At 39.0% G+C, this 19,712-nt stretch overlaps 1 protein-coding gene across 6 annotated transcripts in view; it reads right to left on the bottom strand.

Annotated features, from left to right (window-relative positions):
- LOC148875955 (uncharacterized) overlaps nucleotides 1-19,241 on the bottom strand; it is a 28,317-nt gene extending 9,076 nt beyond the window's left edge. The window contains exons 1-6 of one of the 6 annotated variants that reach the window (XM_088965809.1): nucleotides 18,607-19,241; nucleotides 18,451-18,510; nucleotides 17,943-18,253; nucleotides 11,347-11,403; nucleotides 3,051-3,078; nucleotides 2,819-2,941 (exon numbers count right to left, since the gene is read on the bottom strand). In XM_088965809.1, coding sequence (XP_088821935.1) covers nucleotides 2,819-2,941; nucleotides 3,051-3,078; nucleotides 11,347-11,403; nucleotides 17,943-18,037 — 303 coding nt within the window. In that variant the 5' untranslated portion in view covers nucleotides 18,038-18,253; nucleotides 18,451-18,510; nucleotides 18,607-19,241. Of the gene's footprint in view, nucleotides 1-2,818; nucleotides 2,942-3,050; nucleotides 3,079-11,346; nucleotides 11,404-17,942; nucleotides 18,254-18,450 lie in introns of all 6 variants that reach the window. The other 5 variants (XM_088965814.1, XM_088965813.1, XM_088965811.1 and 2 more) reach the window with 5 other exon arrangements.
- Nucleotides 19,242-19,712: the final 471 nt, after the last annotated feature.

Below are 19,712 nucleotides of genomic sequence, written 5' to 3'. Positions count from 1 at the left end.
AGCATTGCACACTCACGGGGGGATTCCAAGTACACCCAAAAAGGAAAAACATCCACTCCCAAACAGTCTTAGTAACTAGACAAGTTAACCATAATGTGGTCACCCGTTTCCCCATCAGCTTTGCAAAGAATACACCTATTGGGAAGTAAACAACAATTGGGCCTCTTTCTTTGAAGCAAGTCATTTGTGTTAATTCTTTCCAGGAAAATTTTCCAACAAAAACTACCAACCCGAGGAGGAATGGGTTTGCTCCAAATCTCTTTAACAAGGAATGACAACCCAAGAGGAATAGTAGGTTGAACTAATGTCTCAAAAAATGAAGCTCAAGAGAAGGAGCCAAAGGAGGAAGGGGTCCAGATTCTGGTGTCTTCCTTACTGGGGTTCAAGAAAACATTTTCAAGGATGGCTAGTAGGGATGAAATACACCCCAAATTCCACCCAAAACCAAAAGAAGAATCAAAAGGAACTAAGAAAAAGGAAATGGGTTCATTTTTCAAACCTGACAAAGCAAACAAAGAGGGAAATTGGTCTCTCAGGGGTAAGTCACCAACCCAAATTTGCTCCCAAAATTTTATTCGATTACCAGAGTTCAGATCGTACCTAATCCAATGGGAGAAAACTGGAAGCAGATCATGAATGGCTTTCCATAGGGAAGCGGCAATAGCCCTTGCCAAAATTCCTATATCCCAATCATTCTCATCCAGCCCATGTATGCTAGCCACAATCTTCATCCACAATTTGTCATTTTCCAATGGAAACCTCCACAACCATTTCCCCAACAACGCCATGTTTCTTTTCCTAATATTCCCAATCCCAAGCCCCCCTAGCTTCTTGCTCCTAGTTACCACTTCCCAACTCACCCTATGGTCTTTCTTCTCCACTCCTGGTTCCCATAAGAAGTTTCTCATTAATTTTTCCACCCTGTTGGAGACCTTTGTGGGAATCTTAAACATTGACATGAAGTAAACAAGAAGATTAGATAGGGTAGATCTAATCAAGGTGATTCTCCCCCCTAGAAAAAGATAATTTTTCCTCCAAGAAGCAAGCCTTTTCTCAAATCTCTCTACTACCGGGTTCCAAAAGCTTTCATTCCTAGGGTTATCTCCTAGGGGGAGGGCCCAAGTAAATGATAGGCTAATTTGGGATTCCACACCCTAATACACTTGCACATTCACTTACTTCCCTCTCCTCCAAATTCACTCCCACCACACAACTCTTATCAAAGTTCACTTTAAGATTAGATATCAGTTCAAAGAGTTGTATTGTCAATTTTAAGTTTCTGATCCAATTTAGATCCCCACCTTCACAAAACAGGGTTGTGTCATCTGCAAACTGCAAGTGTGTAAGTGGTACTTCCCCCCTTCCAACTCTCCATCATTTTATTAAGTTTCTAGAATCAGCTCTATGGATCAGTCTCCCCAGGACACATCTGCAATCAGAGTGAAAAGAAAGGGGGAGAGCGGATCACCTTGTCTTATTTCTCTCACGGCCGAAAAGAAATCCACCGTAGTTCCATTCACCAAGATTGAATAATGGCAACTCCTAATACAACCCCAAATCCATCTACACCATCTGTCTCCAAAGCCAAAACTTCTCATCACCTCCATCAAGAAGGACCAGTCAACTAGGTCATAAGCCTTCTCTAAGTCTAGTTTGCATACCACTCCCTTCTTGGATTTCCTAAAGCTCTCCAAACTCTCATTCACAATCAGAATTTGATCAGCGATCTGCCTTCCCTTCACAAAAGCTCCTTGGTTGGGTGTAATAATGGTTGGAAGAACCAAAAAAGGAACAAGGCCCCTGCTAACACGCCCCCCCCCCCCAAAAAAAAAAAAAAAAAAAACACCCATACTAGGTCTCACTTTCTGCTTACATACTACAATCTCCCATCCTGGGAGACAATCCCCCAACACAATTAATTTCTATACACCCCTTATCTTGCCAATGCATCTTCCATACTGTTAGCTGATCATTGAATCCAATTGAAGGTTGTCATCAATTCAAGTGCCAATCCACTATTACTTAAGAGTCTCCTTCCACCACTAAATCTCTATAGTTCAAAGAAATACCCAGTCCAAAAACATGTAAAACAGCCCAATTTTTCCTCTTGTCAAGTCCCCAAGTCCATTGTTTCTATGTTTTTTTTTATTAGTTTGCATTCCATTGAAGTAGTGGGACACCTTTTCATGCATCTGGAATCATCTTTCCCAACACTTGTCACTTCATTTCAGACTGAAAACAACAGCTTGCATTAGCTCCAATAGTTCCACCAGCAAAACTGTCTTCCAGTCTGTCCCTCAGTTCAACCTCTTCTTTTGGAGTAATTAATTCACAGCACAGATTTATATTGATTCCAGTTCTTGAGTCCCTAGTTTCAAATGCCACCACACAACTTACAGCTATTCTACAACCTTTCTGACAGCCCTAACTTCTCTCTGGTCTCTCCTGTTATATCTCTTTTTTCCTAAATAATTTTTTTACTGGCATAAAAAGGAAAGAAAAGAAAAAAGAACTCATAGAAATCTAAATATCAATAGCAGGAAATTTGACCATGCAGCTGTAGCACAGGGACTGCAAGGAATTGCTGAATGGTGAAAGCCACTGTTTGACAAGCCACATGAAATTCTCTTACAAAAAGAACCTCAAGATAAAAGGCTTGCCACGTTTGCAGAATACATAATTACAAATACTGGAGGCATAAGAGAGTGAAAGAGGTATGACACATTGACACTACAACCCCTTGAAAATTGTTGTGTATTGTGCATATAAAAGTATTTCTTAACATCCAGACATATAAAAGAAAAAAACGTTAACCTACTAGGTCAGCAACAGATCCACCAGCCATGTATTCCATTATTATCCATAGCTTGGTTTGGTGGAGATAGGAGCCATAGTACTCGGTAATATATGGAGATCGACACTGGGATAATACTGAAATTTCCTGAAAGAAAAGCAATTTAAAGTGAGAAAAGATATCCAATTTCATCAAAGAAATATTCCACTGTCATTTTGAATTTGAAACACACACACAGAGAAGAAAAGAAGAAAACCTTTTGAATGTCTTCAATTTCATCCTCTCTGCACAAGACCAAGGACAATGGACTTAGAGAAGGCAATGACAAAAAGGCCAGATAATACATCTTAGAGTTCAAGGAAAGATAATATTGTATAAAACACAAATGGAAATTCAAGTTAAACAGAAGAATCACCAAAAGAATATAATGATTATATTACACATTCACATCTAGAAATTCTTTCAGGAACCCCCAAATCCCAAAAAATCAGTAAAAAGACTATGTGGCATCAAAATTGTAATAATGATGCACCATATAGGTTATTGCCAACAAGAGACATGCCCATGTTCGTTGAGAAGATATCCCTGACTTCTAACCCTTTTATTTAGCATTTTAATTAGTGATATCAAAGAGTTTAGTTAACAACTAGTTCACCAACTAGTCAGTTTAGGGCCCTACCAACTGCATCACTAACTAGTCAGCAATAATCATCCCAGCCTTTGTGATCTTATGTTCTTAAGATGCCTACTGATTTTCGTTGAAGCTATGTCGGGCTTGAAGATAAACTTTCAAAAGAGTGAGGTGATTATCTCTCTAAGCAGGGGAGGTGGTTCTCATCCAGAGTGCCCTATCAAACTTCCTAATATATTATTTATCTTTGTTTCAGGCTCTGGATTTAGTGGTCCAAGCAATAGAAAAGTTGAGAAGAGACTTTTTGTGGGAAGGTAAAGATGAAGAGAAGAAATTCCACCTTATGTCGTGGCCCGTGGGATGAGACTTATCAGTAGAAAGTTCATGGAGGCATTCGTATTCATTTTATCCACCCGATGAACAATGCTCTCCTTTCTAAGTTGTTATAGCAATTTGACTCTGAGAAGGACAAATTATGGCATAAGTTCATCTGCAGTAAGTATGGTGAGGCTGGTCTAGGTTGGGAATCTAATCCTCCGAAGAATCATATGGATCTAGTGTGTGGAAGGGCATCATGAAGAATGGGGATCTCTTCATCAGTTTTCACTCATTCAAATCTGGAAATTGGGAGAACATCTATTTATGGAAGGATATTTGGTGTGGAAGCAGACTTGTATATCTTTCCTTCCAAGTATTTATGCTCTGGCTCTAGATAAGGAGGCCAAGGTGAAGACTGCTACGAATCAATGGCAATCATATTGTCTGATGCCCAAGGCTTAGAAGAACAATAGATGATAGGGACGTGGAAAATCTGGCTTCTTTTCTGGGGGCATTGGACAAGGCTACTACCAGTCCTCTTTCCCACAATCAGAAGTGGTGGACAGGTGACCATTCTGACATTTTTTAAGTCAAATCTCTGTCCCAATCCCCCTCTGGTTTAAATAGAGAGATGGAGGCATGGCGGTGGATTTGGAAGCTCGAGATTCCATCTAAGGTGTCATTTTGACAGCCACCACAAGGAAAAAAAAATTCACACAATAGACAATCTGAGATCAAAAGGAAGGTCATCATAAACTAATGCTACTTATGTGGTCAGGCCGAGGAATCTGTCCACAACTTTCTTCTCCAATGTGAATTTTCTCACTCAGTCTAGGTTCATTCCTTGAAGTTGTTCAGCAAGGTGTTGGTGCCACACCCCCACCCCAATCTTCAAGTCTTGTTTTCAGTGTGGCAGGCCAAATTGTTTAGTAAGCAAGGGGGCATCCTATAGGAAATTGTCCATACTGTCTTATTCTGGTATATATGGAAAGGAAAGGTATAGCAGGGCTTATTTATCAAAAAAAAAAAAAAAAGGTCTAGCAGGGCTTTCGAGGACCTCAGCTCCTCTGCAGAAATAGTTTGCGGGAAAGCTGAGAGATGCTTAATTAGATGGGCTACTATCAGAAAAGAATTTGTCGGGCTGAAGTATATGCACTTTTGTAACAACTGGGAGAGGATGATTTGGGAGGAGAATTGCTCTCTATAAATTTGCATTCTGTTTTGTCCTTGCGCTGTGTTTTTGAAAAATATAATGGAAGCTTGTATTAATCTTGATATGATTAGGTATTTATAATGTATTACAGAAGACTCTAGAAGTTTAGTTACAACAAAAACAGAATTGTACACGTGGACTCTATAACAGAATTGTACACATGGATAACAGATTCTGTAATACTCCCCCTCAAGTTGGAGATGGAGGACCGACACCCAACTTGGATTTTAACGTTTGAAACTGATCATTGCCCAAGGCCTTGGTGAAGACATCAGCTGGTTGGACTTTGGTGGAAATGTGAGAGGTAGCAATGGTCCGAGCTTGGATATGTTCTTGGACAAAGTGACAGTCAATCTCAACATGCTTTGTTCGCTCATGGAACACCAGGTTGGAAGCAATATGTAGGGCTGCCTTATTATCACAGAAGACAATCATGGGTTGAATATGGCTTAATCCAAGGTCATGAAAGAGTCTCTTAAGCCAAATTAGTTCACTAGTTAGAGCAGCCATGGAACGGTATTCTGCTTCCGCTGAAGACTTTGAGATTGTAGGTTGCTTATGAGTCTTCCAAGAAATAGGTGAAGAGCCCAACATAGTGAAGTAACCTGTTGTTGATCGCCTAGTGACAGGACATCCTGCCTAGTCTGAATCACAGTAACCACGAATGACTAGGTCAGTGTTGGCAGGGAGAGAGATACCATGATCTAGTGTGGACTTCAAATATCTAAGAACATGAATTGCAGCATCACAGTGGGCTTGTTTAGTCATGCTCATGAACTGGTTGAGGACATGTACTGAATATGTGAGTTCAGGTCTGGTAATTGTTAAATAGATCAAACGTCCAACCAGTCTCCGATATCTATCTGGGTGTGGAAATAGAAGTCCTTTCGCAAGAGCTAGTTGTTGTTGTTGAAGCATAGAAAAAGAACTAGGACGACACCCAAGCATGCCCATCTCAAATAATATGTCTAGAGTTTATTTCCTTTGGCAAAGAAAGATACCATCTGGAGACCTGGAGATTTCAATGCCAAGGAAGTACCAAAGTGCTCCAAGGTCTTTAATGTGGAAGCAGCTACCGAGATAATTCTTTAGTCCAGCTATTAGATTGGTATCATTTCCGGTAATGATTATATCATCGACATATACAAGAACTGCCAAGAAACTATTTGGCCGAGAAGAAACAAACAATGTGCAATCAGCTGTAGACTGAAGAAATCCATGATGCTTTAATGCTATGGCCAATGTGTCAAACCAGTTGTGTGACGCTTGTTTGAATCCATAGATTGATTTTTGAAGATGACAAACTCATGTGTCACTAGTTGGTAAGAAACCCAAAGGTGGCACCATGTAAACTTCCTCTCGTAAGTCACCATGCAAAAAGGCATTACTTACGTCCATTTGGTGAAGATCCCAATGACAGGCTGCAGCCAAGGCTAAGAGGCATCTCACTGTAACCAACTTTGCCACAAGAGCATAGGTGCAGTTGTAATCATCTCCAGGAGTTTGGGTATAACCTTTGGCGACTAATCTGGCTTTGTAACGATCAGTAGTCCCATCAGGTTTGAGTTTGAGCTTATATATCCACTTGCAACCCACTGGGGATTTTCCCGGTGGTAAGGAAGTTAAAGTCCATGTACCGTTCCAAGTAAGAGCTGTTAATTCATCTTGCATGGTTTGTTGCCGGTTGGGATGTGTAGCGGCTTCAGCATAGCTTCGTGGTTCCGTGGTGTTTAATAAGGTAGATGAATGGGATGATGATGAAGGCCCAATAAAATGTGATATGGGATGTTGTGTGTTAGGGTTTGGTTGACCATTGGAATGTAAGGCGGGACAGATAAACTCTTGGAATCGCTTGGGAGGTCGAATGGGGCAACTGAACCAACGTATAGATGGAGTGAGAGTGATGTTAGGTTCTACTTCAAACCCATTGATGACTGGGGAAGGATCATCATGGGCTATAGCGGGCTGTTGATTATGGGTTGCAATGGTATCAATAGGAGTATCATCAGTTATAGGAAGTGGTACCACCGGTTGATCAAAAGTCTGTGGGGTATTCGGGATGTTTAAGAAGGGAAATCGATCCTCATAGAAATGAACATCCCGTGAAACAAAAAAGTCCTTATTATCAAGGTTGAACAGCCGGTACCCTTTTTGTCCTTGTGGTAGTCCATGAAAACACAACAATGGGCCCGCACAACAAATTTATCATGGGGTTTGCCTTGCACTTGGGCATAACATAAACAACCAAACACCCTCAAGTGGTTATATGTAGGAGGCTTACCATGTAGCATCTCATAAGGGGATTTTCCATGCAACTGTAGTGTAGGCAAGTAATTTATTAATAAGGTGGCAGTAAGCACACATTCGCCCCAAAATTGTATTGGAAGCCCAGCTTGGAACCGCAAGACACGTGCCATTTCAAGTAAATGGCGGTGTTTCCGCTCCACTACCCCATTCTGTTGAGGGGTGTCAACGCATGTTCGCTAATGAAGAATACCATTGTTTTGAAAATAAGTCTGAATGGGTTTAGACAAGAACTCAAGCCCATTATTGGATCTGATTGTCTGAACCGAGGTGTGAAATTGAGTCCTTACCATTTCACAAAACATAGTGAGAAACTGTGAAGTGTCTGACTCACATATCATCAAATAGACCCAAGTGGCTTGACTGTAGCCATCTACAATAGAGAGAAAATAACAAGCTCCAGAGTGGGATGGCACCCAATAACCTCCCCAAATATCACAATGAATAATTTGGAAAGGTGTAGTGATTTTATTATAGCTAAGTGGAAAATGGTAATCTTGTAAGCTTAGCACGATTACATGCATCACAACATACAGTAGTTACAGGTGGGGAAACATGGAGTTCTTGAATCAATGATAATTGATCATAGGCAACATGTCCTAACCTCTAATGCCACAGTTGAGAATTAAGATCAGTTGAACTAATATGTAAGGTTGTAGAGTTTGGTAGCCCAGTAAAGCGGTAGAGACCATCCCTCATTTCAGCCACTCCAATTGGCTTCTTGGTGGTCAGGTCCTATAGGACACAAAATGTGGGAAAAAAACAAAGCCACACAATTCAGTTGATTAGTGAGTTTGCTCACAGATACCAGATTGCAATTAAAGTCTGGAACAGGGAGAGCATTCTCTAAACGAATACGATCAGTAATCTTGACAGATCCTTGAGCTTGTACAGGCACTACAGTGCCATTGGGTAGATAGACCGGTTTATGGACATTGGCTGATTGTGTATCAAGAGCCATACCAGACTGTGCACCAATCATATGGTCCGTGGCTCTTGTACCCAGAATTTGTTGATAGTGATCAAGACTTAATTTGCCATACCAGTCTTGATAGTGATCAAGACTCAATCCCATCAGTAATCAAGACTTAAGTTGACAAGCATGAGCCTTACCAACATAATTTGCTGCAATAGTATGTTTTTCTGAGTTCAAAAGATCCATCAATTGTTGATAGTGATCAAGACTTAAACCAGCAATTGGAGAAACTAAGTTTGAATGTCCAATTGTTTGAATCACATTCTTCGAGGAATTCTTGTCTGTTAACTTGCTAGACGCAGATTTCCTTTTGTCTACCCAACCTGGTGGGTAACCCAGGTTTTCATAGCACCGGTCCGTCATGTGTCCATTGTGCTTGCAGTGGTCACATCTGAATTTCGAATGGACAGATTTATCTTGGGGTTTCGATGATGCAGCATTCACATGCATTGCTGCTGTTTCGACAACAGGTACTCGTTGAGACGAGAGACTTTGGTGACGTTCTTCTTGCACGATCAGTGCGTAAATGCGACTGACATTAGGCAAGGGATCAAGACTGAGGATGTGGGAGCAAACAGTGTTAAAATTCTCACTCAATCCCATCAAGAACTGGTACACTTTCTCCTTTTCACGTTCAGCAACAAATTCTTTTGCTGCACCTCCACATGAACAGGTTGGGATTGAATTATAGGTTGCTAATTCATCCCATAAGGCTTTGAACTTCGTGAAGTAAGCTGAAACAGAGAGATTCTCCTGTCGAAGCAGTGCTAAGTCTCTCTTGAGTTGAAAGATCCGAGGGGCATTTTCTTGTGAGAATCACTCTTCCAGATCATGCCAAATCTCATGAGCAGAGTCGGCATATGCCACACTTTCATGTAATTCACGGGACAGGGAGTTGAAGATCCAAGAAATGACCATGGAATTGCATTTATTCCAGGCCAGTTCTTGAGCAGATGACTTTTCTGGTCTCCTGATCGTCCCGTCCACAAAACCAAGCTTGTTATTGGCGCACAATGCATATTCGCATTGCTCTGTTCTTGGTGGAGTAGTTTTCTCCATTTAATTGACAGGAAACTAAGATTGCACCTGGATTATCTGAGGGATGCAGAAAGAAAGGAGAGGTTGGATCAGAGATAGCATCTGAACCACCAGTTGCAGCGCAGACAGCCATTAATTCCGGCGATTTGTGATACAGAGAAGGGACGGATCGAGAGCCTGAGGAGCTCTGATACCATGAAAAATATAACGGAAGCTTGTATTAATCTTGATACGATCAGGTATTTATAATGTATTACAGAAGACTCTAGAAGTTAAGTTACAACAGAAACAGAATTGTACACATGGATAACAGATTCTGTAATAGTTTCAGCCTCCCATCCTTCTCATTGTAGCCTTTCTTTGAGAGGATCTCTCCCTCTTTTTAATGAAATCCTAACTTTCAAAAAAAAATGATGTGGTCACATATCTGACTTCTACCAGATTAATTACCAGAAGAAAACTTGCATTCTATTTGTGAGCCAAAGTGTAAGGATTATCATGCAATATATCCATGAGTGGGATATATTGAGGATATGCGCCTTGAACGTACCAAATATAATGGAAAATCTGAGGAAATAGGGGAAAGAGAGGGGAACAATGTAAAGTTTTCTTAGCTTAACAATTTATGTATTACAAGAAAATATTAGGATCAAGAAGATAAACTACCCATTAACCCAAAATATTTTTTATATACGAAGGTATTATAAAATGGGTCATGGCATTGCTGCTGCACGTAGTTATCATACTAAGCCCGACCGCCCAAGTCACCATGTTATGATTCCAACCAGGTTTTCAGCAGAAGTTCACTTGCATACAACTTCTGGCTGTTAATTATTATGCCCCAATTGATGGATGGTAGCCCTTTCTCCAACTTTTCAACCATAACAATGAAAACTAAACTCCCAAGATTTTGTTATAAAAGGGACAAAAATAGTACCTAAATTATTTCAGTCTGATACTCTCTTATATTCACACTTTGATTTACTTTTAATGCCAAGGTTCCTTCAAAACTTTAGTGATACCCGAAGGTTCATCATCATGCCATCATGCGTTAGTTATTTATCAAAAAACAAAAAAAAAAAAAAAACAACAAGCAATAGTACCATCAATGAACTTGAGGCAAGATACATTCATCCTACTAGCCACTATATTGGTACTTGAGTGCAAAGGGAAGAAATTGCATGATTGTTGTCATGGACCACATCAAGCAATCCAAAATGAAAATAACTTCAACAGGGTTTTTATTTCAGCCCCTTTTTTCAGTAACAGAACCACTTTTTTTTTTTGATAATTGACAGAACCACTTTATTAATCATCTCAATAAGTAAAAACTGAAGAAGGAATATACAAATCAGGGCCCAACCAATGGACCCATCCCCAGCCTTCCAAGAAGACCACCCAAGACTGATTACTGAAGAAGGAATATACAAATCAGCTCCCAGATATAATTTTCTTTTCTAGCCAGTAGCCACCCTGACATAGCTAAACTATCAGTTAATCAACTTTACCAGTCCTGTTTCTACTTCCCACTACCAAATAACAAATGAACTCTTCACATACAAATTATTATATATATATATATATATATCCCGGTGGCTAAGTCCATATCGAGTCCACCCTCCCAAGGCCCAGGATAGATGGAACCAGCATTGGACAGTGGCCTTCATTAAATACACTAGTTACAAAAGAAAAATTCAATAGTACATATAACATATCAATTAATGACAAGTTGCCTCCGCCATCCTGAAAAAAAAGTGCAAAATTTAGTTGTAGGCATTCTTTATTTATGCGTTTGTGTTCAGTATTCTACACTATTTTATTGTTTTCATTATTCTATCCATTCTTTATTCATCCAACAGGTTTTCTTTCACTGGTATCATCAATAACTGTAAGCTGTGAAGAATATTAACAAATGTTCCTCCATTAATGTAGCAAGCTTTGACAAGGAAGCTAAGGATTAAAAAATATGGTTTTTAGCAGACCAAGCAACTAATAGTCAACAACGAATAGTCAAATACAGTCAATCATACACACACAAACTAAAAGATAAACTGCCCAAGCTATGTACTCACGCTTCTTCTAAATCAATAACCTTAATCGCAACAACTTTGTTGAGCTCCTTGTCAAACCTGCAAAGCAAGAAAAGGTATAACAGGAAAGCAAATCAACTGGTGAAGGGAATGAAAAATGGAAAGCAAGTTTCTTCAATTTCTCCCAATGTCCTAGTTTTCTATTGATAACATTTTTCAATATCATAACAAGACCATAGCTAGTTGACAGAAGTAGAGAAATTTTATTATTAAAAAAAAAAAAAAGGAAAACTAACCTCTTAAAATTAAACACAAATATGTCAGAGACCCATACACTGCTATCTATTTCTTCCATAAAGCAAATCAAAACATTGACCATCTACATAACCCAGAGATGAACAAATTTGCTATGTTTAGAATTCCAAGCAGCCAACACGATTTCTAACTTATGGGAGAAATACGCTGTTACATTATCACAACTATTATCCAATGAACTGGTGTTAACATGGTAAGCAAATCGTAGCATCATGGAGCCTTTAGATCACAAAAGGATAAAAATACAAAATACCCATAACTCTCATGTATATGCACAGAAGACACTGTTTATATTTTGTCCTTTTGTAATTCAAGGGCTTTATAATGGACAAGACTCAATGCAATCAACATTGCTCTATTTTGTTTCCTCTGAAAAAGTAGCACAACGCAAGGCATTGCAAGATGTTATCTTTCTGAAACAAGTAATTAGAGTCACCCAAATCCTTATTCCATTGCTCTTGATGACATTGCACAACAAAATGTGACAATGAGTGAGAGACACCTAGATTTGTCTTTTATTTTGAGAGAGAGAGAGAGAGAAGGTAAAGTAGGGAATTTCATTAACCAAAAAGAACCCCTGTGCAACTAGAGGATGTACATAGGAAATGTACAAAAGACTGCTAAGAACACAAAAAAAATCAGTCCTTGATTGTACATAGGAATTTTCATTTAATAACCAAAGGTTCATCTGTAAAACAGTTCAATCTCTTCTTTCTTTATAGTTATCTTACATCATCATAAGAATTCATTATGAAAAACTAAGAGAGAGAGAGAGAATGCATACATACATCAGCATCAAATAGTTGATAGTTGTTATTTTTCAGCCACCCAAGAACACATTTAATTTGTATCACCAAATCATCTTTAATTTATATTAATGACATCAACTGATCCTTTTTTTTTGGATAATTCTGACATCAACTGATCATTGACAGTCTGTTCAGTTAATTTCAACAATTTCATCTGGTAGTCCAAAGTGATAAGAAGACACATCAAGAACTAAGACCCATAGTTGTCAAGGCGACGCCTAGGCGACAAGGTGCCCTTGGAGTCTCGCCTCGCCTAATCGCCAAGCAGTTTTCTATAGCATGTTATAACAAACTTTTATATTCTTAATTTTTTGAGGTTATAATTATAAAGAAGACATTTTTTTTTTATTTTGATCAGTGAATTATCAGATTTATTAAATCAAAGCCAAAGATAGTACAATTTAGGGAGAGGCACGAGATGCTACCTCCCCTTTAAGGAGGGGAGATGGAAGAGACCATCAACCCTTTAGTTAAAGAACAAAACAAAGGAAAAAGAAAATTACAGGGAAGCCCAATACAATGAAACCTGAGTAGCCCCTTGTTTAGCAAGATAATCAGCCAAGGCATTAACCGATCTACCCAACCACTGAACTCTAACTGTCGTGCCCCTCAATAGCCATTTGACCTTTTTTAAGATATCCTTAAAGTTCCAAGTGACAGTACCCGGGTCAGCCAACCATCCTACTACCACCTTAGAGTCTCCTTCAATTATTACGTTTTGCACTCCAAGTTGATAAGCAATCTGTACCCCCTGTGCCGCAGCTAGGAGTCCAGCCCTCACAGAGTCTCCTATTCCCACCGGTCCCGAAAAAAAGGCAATGATGTTGCTGTTCTCATCTCTCAGTACACCATCAACCCCAGACAGTCCTGGGTTACCCTGACTACTCCCGTCAAAGTTCAGCTTAACAAAACCCTCCATCAGCGGAGTCCAAGTTACTTGAACTCTAGGCTTCCTAGAGGAAGTGAGGGCATGACAGTTTGTTAGGATCAAGAAGTTTGAGGGTTCAATACAGCATTTTGTGTGTTTATATACTAATTTTTTTTATTATTTTCTTATTTGTTAGGGTTTAATCAACACAAACATTGCTAAATGCTGTATTGAACCCTCAAAGACTTCAAAACCTGAACCAATAAGTAAGAAAGAACATAAAATGTTGTCCAATCAATACATTTTCTTCTTTTTCTTTACTAATTTTGTATTTTTATATACTAATTTCTTCTTCTTCTATAACAGAAATAGGGGTTCAGCCTATATATTTTTCAAGTTTTCTTTTCTTTCTTTTTCTTCTCATGAATATGTTGGAATATGTTGGAACCTTTTCTTTTCCTCTTTCCTATAACAGAAATAGGGGTTCAGCCTCTATATTTTTCAAATTTGCTTTTCTTTCTTCTTTTTCTTCTCATGAATATGTTGGAATATGTTGATTTTCTATACTTTAACATGAAGTTTATACTTGTCTTATGAAAATTATGGATATTTATTAAGGAAATATGATTACGGAACCTAAGGAACCACCCTAGGATACATGTTTTTACTTAAAAAAATCCATTGCCTAGGCAACTAGGCACCCTTGTCACCTAGCCTCGCCTTGGCGCCTTGAAAACTATGCTAAGACCTTCATTTGTAAATCATAGAGGACATTAAACTAAATCAAATTGAATCATGAATAGTATTGTATACCATTAGATTATTTCTATTTTTAGGAATTTGTCAAAAAGACGAGTATACACAATGCATAATAGTAAAAACATAAATATGTAAAAAAATGAATCTATATTCTCCATGTATGTTTTTATAAAACAAAGTTTACCACTTATACATTATAAGCACGATATGAAACAATCCAGTTTTGACCTCAAAGTCAATTAACCTACAAATCATGGTTCTTTAACCTGATATAATGTAAAATAAACCAAAAAGGTCTTTGAATAGGTTTCAGTCAACCCAAATAAGTCTTATTCTAGGATGGGTTTCAAAAAAATGTCCATTTAAAATTAAAAAAAAAAAACAAAGTATAAGACTAGATCCCAGTCAAATTGATCCAGTTCATATGAATCAAAAAAATTATAAGATTCACAAATCAATTTTCAGGATTCAAACAATAATAATAAGATCTTTCAGGGATAAAAAAAGGATTTCAATCATAAGATTCAAATTGGAACCTTGGGGTCCACAATTTGAATCATGAACGTTGGAATATTTTGGCAGCATTGTTTATAAGGCTTCAATATTCTTTTTTAGATCGGAATTCATAAGGCTTCAATATTTAAAAGATGAAAAAAGAAAGAATTTATGCTGACATCAGACATAGAATCAAAGAGTTGGTAGTTGTTGCTATTCAGCCATCCAAGGACACTTTTTAATTTGTACCATCAAATTGCCTAAACTCGCATTAATGACAGAAACCGATCATCAATATGTGTGTTCTGTGCTTGAGTGGACCACTCCGGAGGCAGGTAGATTAAATTTCAACTATCATGGCTGCAGTTTGGCTACTCTGGGTCAATCTGATGTGGGAGGTGTTTATAAGGGATCATAATGGCAATGTTTTGCTCAGCTTTTTTTATTAGCAAAAGGATTTTACTAATAATTTCAGAAAATTCAGTACAGTCATTAGGCAATCCACCAGCCCAAGTCAGTGTTTTAGAAGCCGTGGGAGGTATACGCCTAGAGGCGCACCTCCAGGCGAGGCGCTCCCAAAACACCCTAAGGCGTATGCCAGAGGCACTAACACCTCTGAGCCATACGCCTCAGGTGCAAGAGGCATATGCCTCATGCCCTTTTTTCATGAGGCGTGCTAGAGGCGTACGCCTCATGCACATTTTATATAAAAAGACAAAAAAGAAAAAAAAAAGAAAAAAAAGAAAGAAAAGGAAAAGAAAGGGAAGGGAAAGAAAAAGAAAGAGAAGAAAAAAGAGAAAAGGAAAGGAAAGGGAAGAAAAGATAAGGGGAAAGAAAGTGGTTTGCCCCCTGCTCCTTCCACTTCAATAGGACCCCCCCCCCTTTCAACTAATGTTATGCATCTTTATTCTTCTTAATATAAAAGATTTTTATTAAAAATAAAGAAAAAATGAAATCCCCCTTCCTCTTCATCCTCCTACCCTTCCTCCTCCTAACCACCCTCCTCTTAAGGAGGCTTACGCCTCTTGCGTTTTGAACTACGCCTCACGCCTCTAGGTAGTGGAACGCCTTGCATCACGCCCCTGCGTTTTAAAACATTGGCCCAAATTACACCGGATTACAACTTTGCCCAAAACAGAAGAGACCCATTAACTCCTTTTGCTAATACATCTGTTATCTCATTTGCAGTCCTTTTTTACCAACTTTTCAGAACCTGTGGGACATGGCAACTCAGTGAGAGCAGATCTGTCGGCTCTGATTCAAGGCCTTGACCTCTTGAAAAGGAATGACTAGAAGAACATGGAGGCGGAAGGGGACTGTCAAACTGTTACTCTGGATGAAGAAGCAAAGGAAAATCCCATGGACCTTCGGAGCTTTGGTTAGAAAGGCTTGGATCCTTAGGAACAGTTTAAACAAATTGCTCAACTGGGTTCCTAGGAGTGCCAATGCCTTGGCAAACTCTTTAGCAAGAGCTGGGGTTGTCAGAGGTAAGCTTGGTTCGTTGTCTTGGGTCAGGAATTAATTTGCAACTCTTCCTGTTGGTTTATTTGTTTTATGTTTTTTGTTTTCGGTGTCTTGTTGCCTGTTTAACTCCTCCGGTGTGAGCTTGTCTTACATGCCAGTCTCAAGGAGGTTACATCAGGTTGGCAGCTGGCACTAAAACTTTTGCCAAACCCTCATAAATATGGACCCTGATTTGCCTTTTCGTGTAAATAGAATGGATTGGCAAAACAGGATTCATGTAGCTCACCCCATATAGTTGGAATAAGGCACAGATAATGTCTTGTTGCCTGTTTGGGCAACTTGGTGGTGGTTCTTGCACTCCTTGATCGGCTTATGGTTAATGAAATTTCAGTTACTTGTCAAAAAAAAAAGCATTCAGTTAAATCATCTATAAATCAAAAATACCAAAGCAGACACTAGTCACAATACCAAGGACTCAGACCTTTCCAATTGGGGTCCGGGTGTCTTCTGTGTAGAACGAAACAAGTCCTCTCTCACTCACTCAGCATCCAGTAGGGGTTGTTAATCTGTAGGCTCTGTTTGTTTGCAATGCAAATTTGAACCAAATACAAATTTCGTACCTGATTCAGTTTTGCAGGTGTTTGTTTGCAATCATAATGCAATTTTTTGTACTTTTTATCTCATTTGCACTTATTAGTAGTGCAGTTTTGCATCTCAAAAACTAATGAAAATTTTCTACCACCTTCTTCCTATCTCAATTCTCTCTCATATTTAGTTGGGAGCACATCATCTTGCTTCCAACCTTACCCTCCTCCTACCTCCATTCTCTTCCAATATAAGGTGGGGACTATGTTATTTTATTTCTCACAAACAAATAAAGCAAAGTCAAATCTGAAGCAAATCAGAATGTACACTCTGACCATTTGCACACCCATACACATTTACGCCAGTGCAAAAGAAATTTGCACTGCAAACAAACTGAGCCATAATATCAAAGTGGAATCTGGTTAGTGGCTGATGAATCCTAATGACAAAGACCACTAGTTTTGTTAATGTAGTCTGTTTCAATTATCCAGTGACACCATAAATTATCTATGGAAAAAACGCATACTAGTCATGATGACATAGACACCAACAACAAATTTTATTGTTGAAGAAAATGCAGTAGGCTTAACGCATAACAGATCTAAAAGTTCAATACCATGTGGATTGTGATCCCACAAAAGCAACGGATCACCAAAAACATGTTATTTATCTCATCCCTTCCAATAAAGAACTGCCTAAAATTGAATATGTGGTTGTGCAAACCAAGATTTCCTGATAAAAGAAACTATTAGACGGCTTGTGATTTAAGCCCCATACATGATCATAGATCTTCTTAATTAAGAATCACCAAAAAAGCCATAAACCTACAAGGCTACAACTCTATATCCTTGAGAGAATCCTCCATATCTTTGATATGCTCCTTTATTAATTAGGAGCATAAATCAGGCTGCCCTTATAGGTTCCTGATCTCTATGTCACCTCCTTGAAACCTAGTGCATGGAGGGAGTTGAGTCTTCTTATTTGTAGACTCAGAAATAATGTAGACACGAATTTTCATGTCAGTTGTCACCAACAACAGAAAAGTCATATCATAAGATTAAATTTGTCATTCATTCCATTATTCAGGTTAGTTCCATCGGATTAACTTCCGTCTTTCATTATTATGGTCAGATCCCGCTTTCATACAGTAAAAGTCCACATTCAGTAAGGTTGCAGCAAAATCAGTTCTTAATTTGTAATGAATGAAGGAAGTAGTAAAAAATCACATACACAGAGAAAAAACGGACACTCTTCAGAACCGTTATACACTGATATCCAGTATCAAAACATGGTACAGGAATTGAAGTATAAATTTACAATTTTTTTCGAGAATTAGTACTTACCCCTTATAGACATCACCAAAGGATCCTTTCCCGATCAGCTCCACCGAAGTGAATCTGGATCCAAGTGTATCCACTATTGCCGCCGTATCATCCATATCAAGACACAAACGCTTTCCGTCCTTACCACTTTAAAGAAGCTAACGCACAAGAGAAAGCTCCAAATCCAAGGACACGAGAAATCCAGCTCAAATTTCTGCGGACCGTCCACAATCTTCTAGGCCCTCGTCCTCATCACAGCACAGCATCAACATTGCATCCGACACCCCAGAACCAAACCGACCTAACTACAACTCAGCTCGAAAGACCGGACTCTGAAACAGCATTTGCAACACTAGGATCAATCAACCAATGGCTTGTTCCAGCAATTCGAAATTAAAAGAAACAAGTAAGGAAATGCAAAATGCATGCCTCACTTGGACTCGAAGAAAAGCATAGATTTTTAAATCATTAACTGATTAAATTAAAGCTTTGGCGGGTAAAACATAACAGTGTTGAAACGACGGCTCACCAAATCTGGTTTACAAGGAGAAAGCGAAAGAAGCATCGGTATTACTCAAGCAACCGGGCCCTGAAGTTAGGGTTTTAGAGAGAGAAAAGAAGCTGAGATCGTTATGCATATTGAGCAGCCACGAAATTTTGAGTAAGCAAATCAGTAGAAACTTGCCTGAAAAATAAATGAAAACAAAGATTCGAGAATTAAAGCAAGTTAGTGTTGCTGCTGTTGTTTGTGCTCTCGTGGTGGATTTATTGCAGCAGAGAGAGAGAATCCAGAAGATGTCAAACAAGAGACCTAGCAGTCAAGCACTAGCAGGCAGCAGCCATGGATCTCTTTGCCAGTTTGCTTCCACTTCGGCGTCGCATCAAAGAGTCTTTTGGTTTTGGCGTTCAGAATTTCGAGTCGAGTAGTTCTCTCTCTCTCTGGGCTGGGCTGGAATTATTGATCAACGGAGGGGAATATTTATGTGCCGGATGGGAGGACAGGATGAAAGCCGTCCTCGCTACATGGCAATTTGCATCAGGCATGGTCCCACATCTAATCGTTTAGCATCGGTTCCGATAAGAGAGCTGAACGTTGAAAAATCTGACGGACAGTCGTTCGATAATTGCGGCCCCCACTAGAAACCCGTCTGCTACGTACTGTTGGTTTGATTTCACAAGTGAAAATTGAAAACAGCTACTAAACCGAATAAAGCTTATAGATATAGTTGTACTTATTTCAATGCCATTGCCAATTTGCCAGCTACACACTTGATGGAAAGAATCGAAAGCTCAGGGGAGCACATGAGAGAAATTCCATCCGCTTCGTGTTTGTTGCCATTTGTATTTATTAATTGCACGCAATGTGAATGGAAGCAATTTCCATTTTTCAGGCTGGATTCGGGCCCAAGAGGCCTGGGCCTAACCCTTAGGTAGCTCGAACCCAGCCAGAGTCCAACTCAATTATACATATTCATATATATATACATACATGCGTGTGTGTAAATCTTGCATACATATATATTTACATATGTATACACAAATATTTGTATGTATATACATTTGTATACATATTTACCTATTTATATACACATTTACATATATACATTACATGTATGTATAATTTTAGAGTGAGTTCGTTAACTAACCCGAACCTGGCCCAGGCCCAAGTGCATCAAATTATAGTGCTGGCTGGCCTCACGTTGAGAAGATCGGGCTTGGGCCTTAAACCCAACCTTTTTAGGGTCAAACCTAGGTTGACCATAAACCCCACCCAACCCGCCCGACTGCACC

Source organism: Nelumbo lutea, chromosome 1, assembly GCF_056320005.1.
Source record: "Nelumbo lutea isolate HS-2025 chromosome 1, American lotus-T2T, whole genome shotgun sequence".
Classification (NCBI taxonomy): Eukaryota; Viridiplantae; Streptophyta; class Magnoliopsida; order Proteales; family Nelumbonaceae; genus Nelumbo; species Nelumbo lutea.
This window is presented reverse-complemented; position numbering and strand designations above follow the sequence as displayed.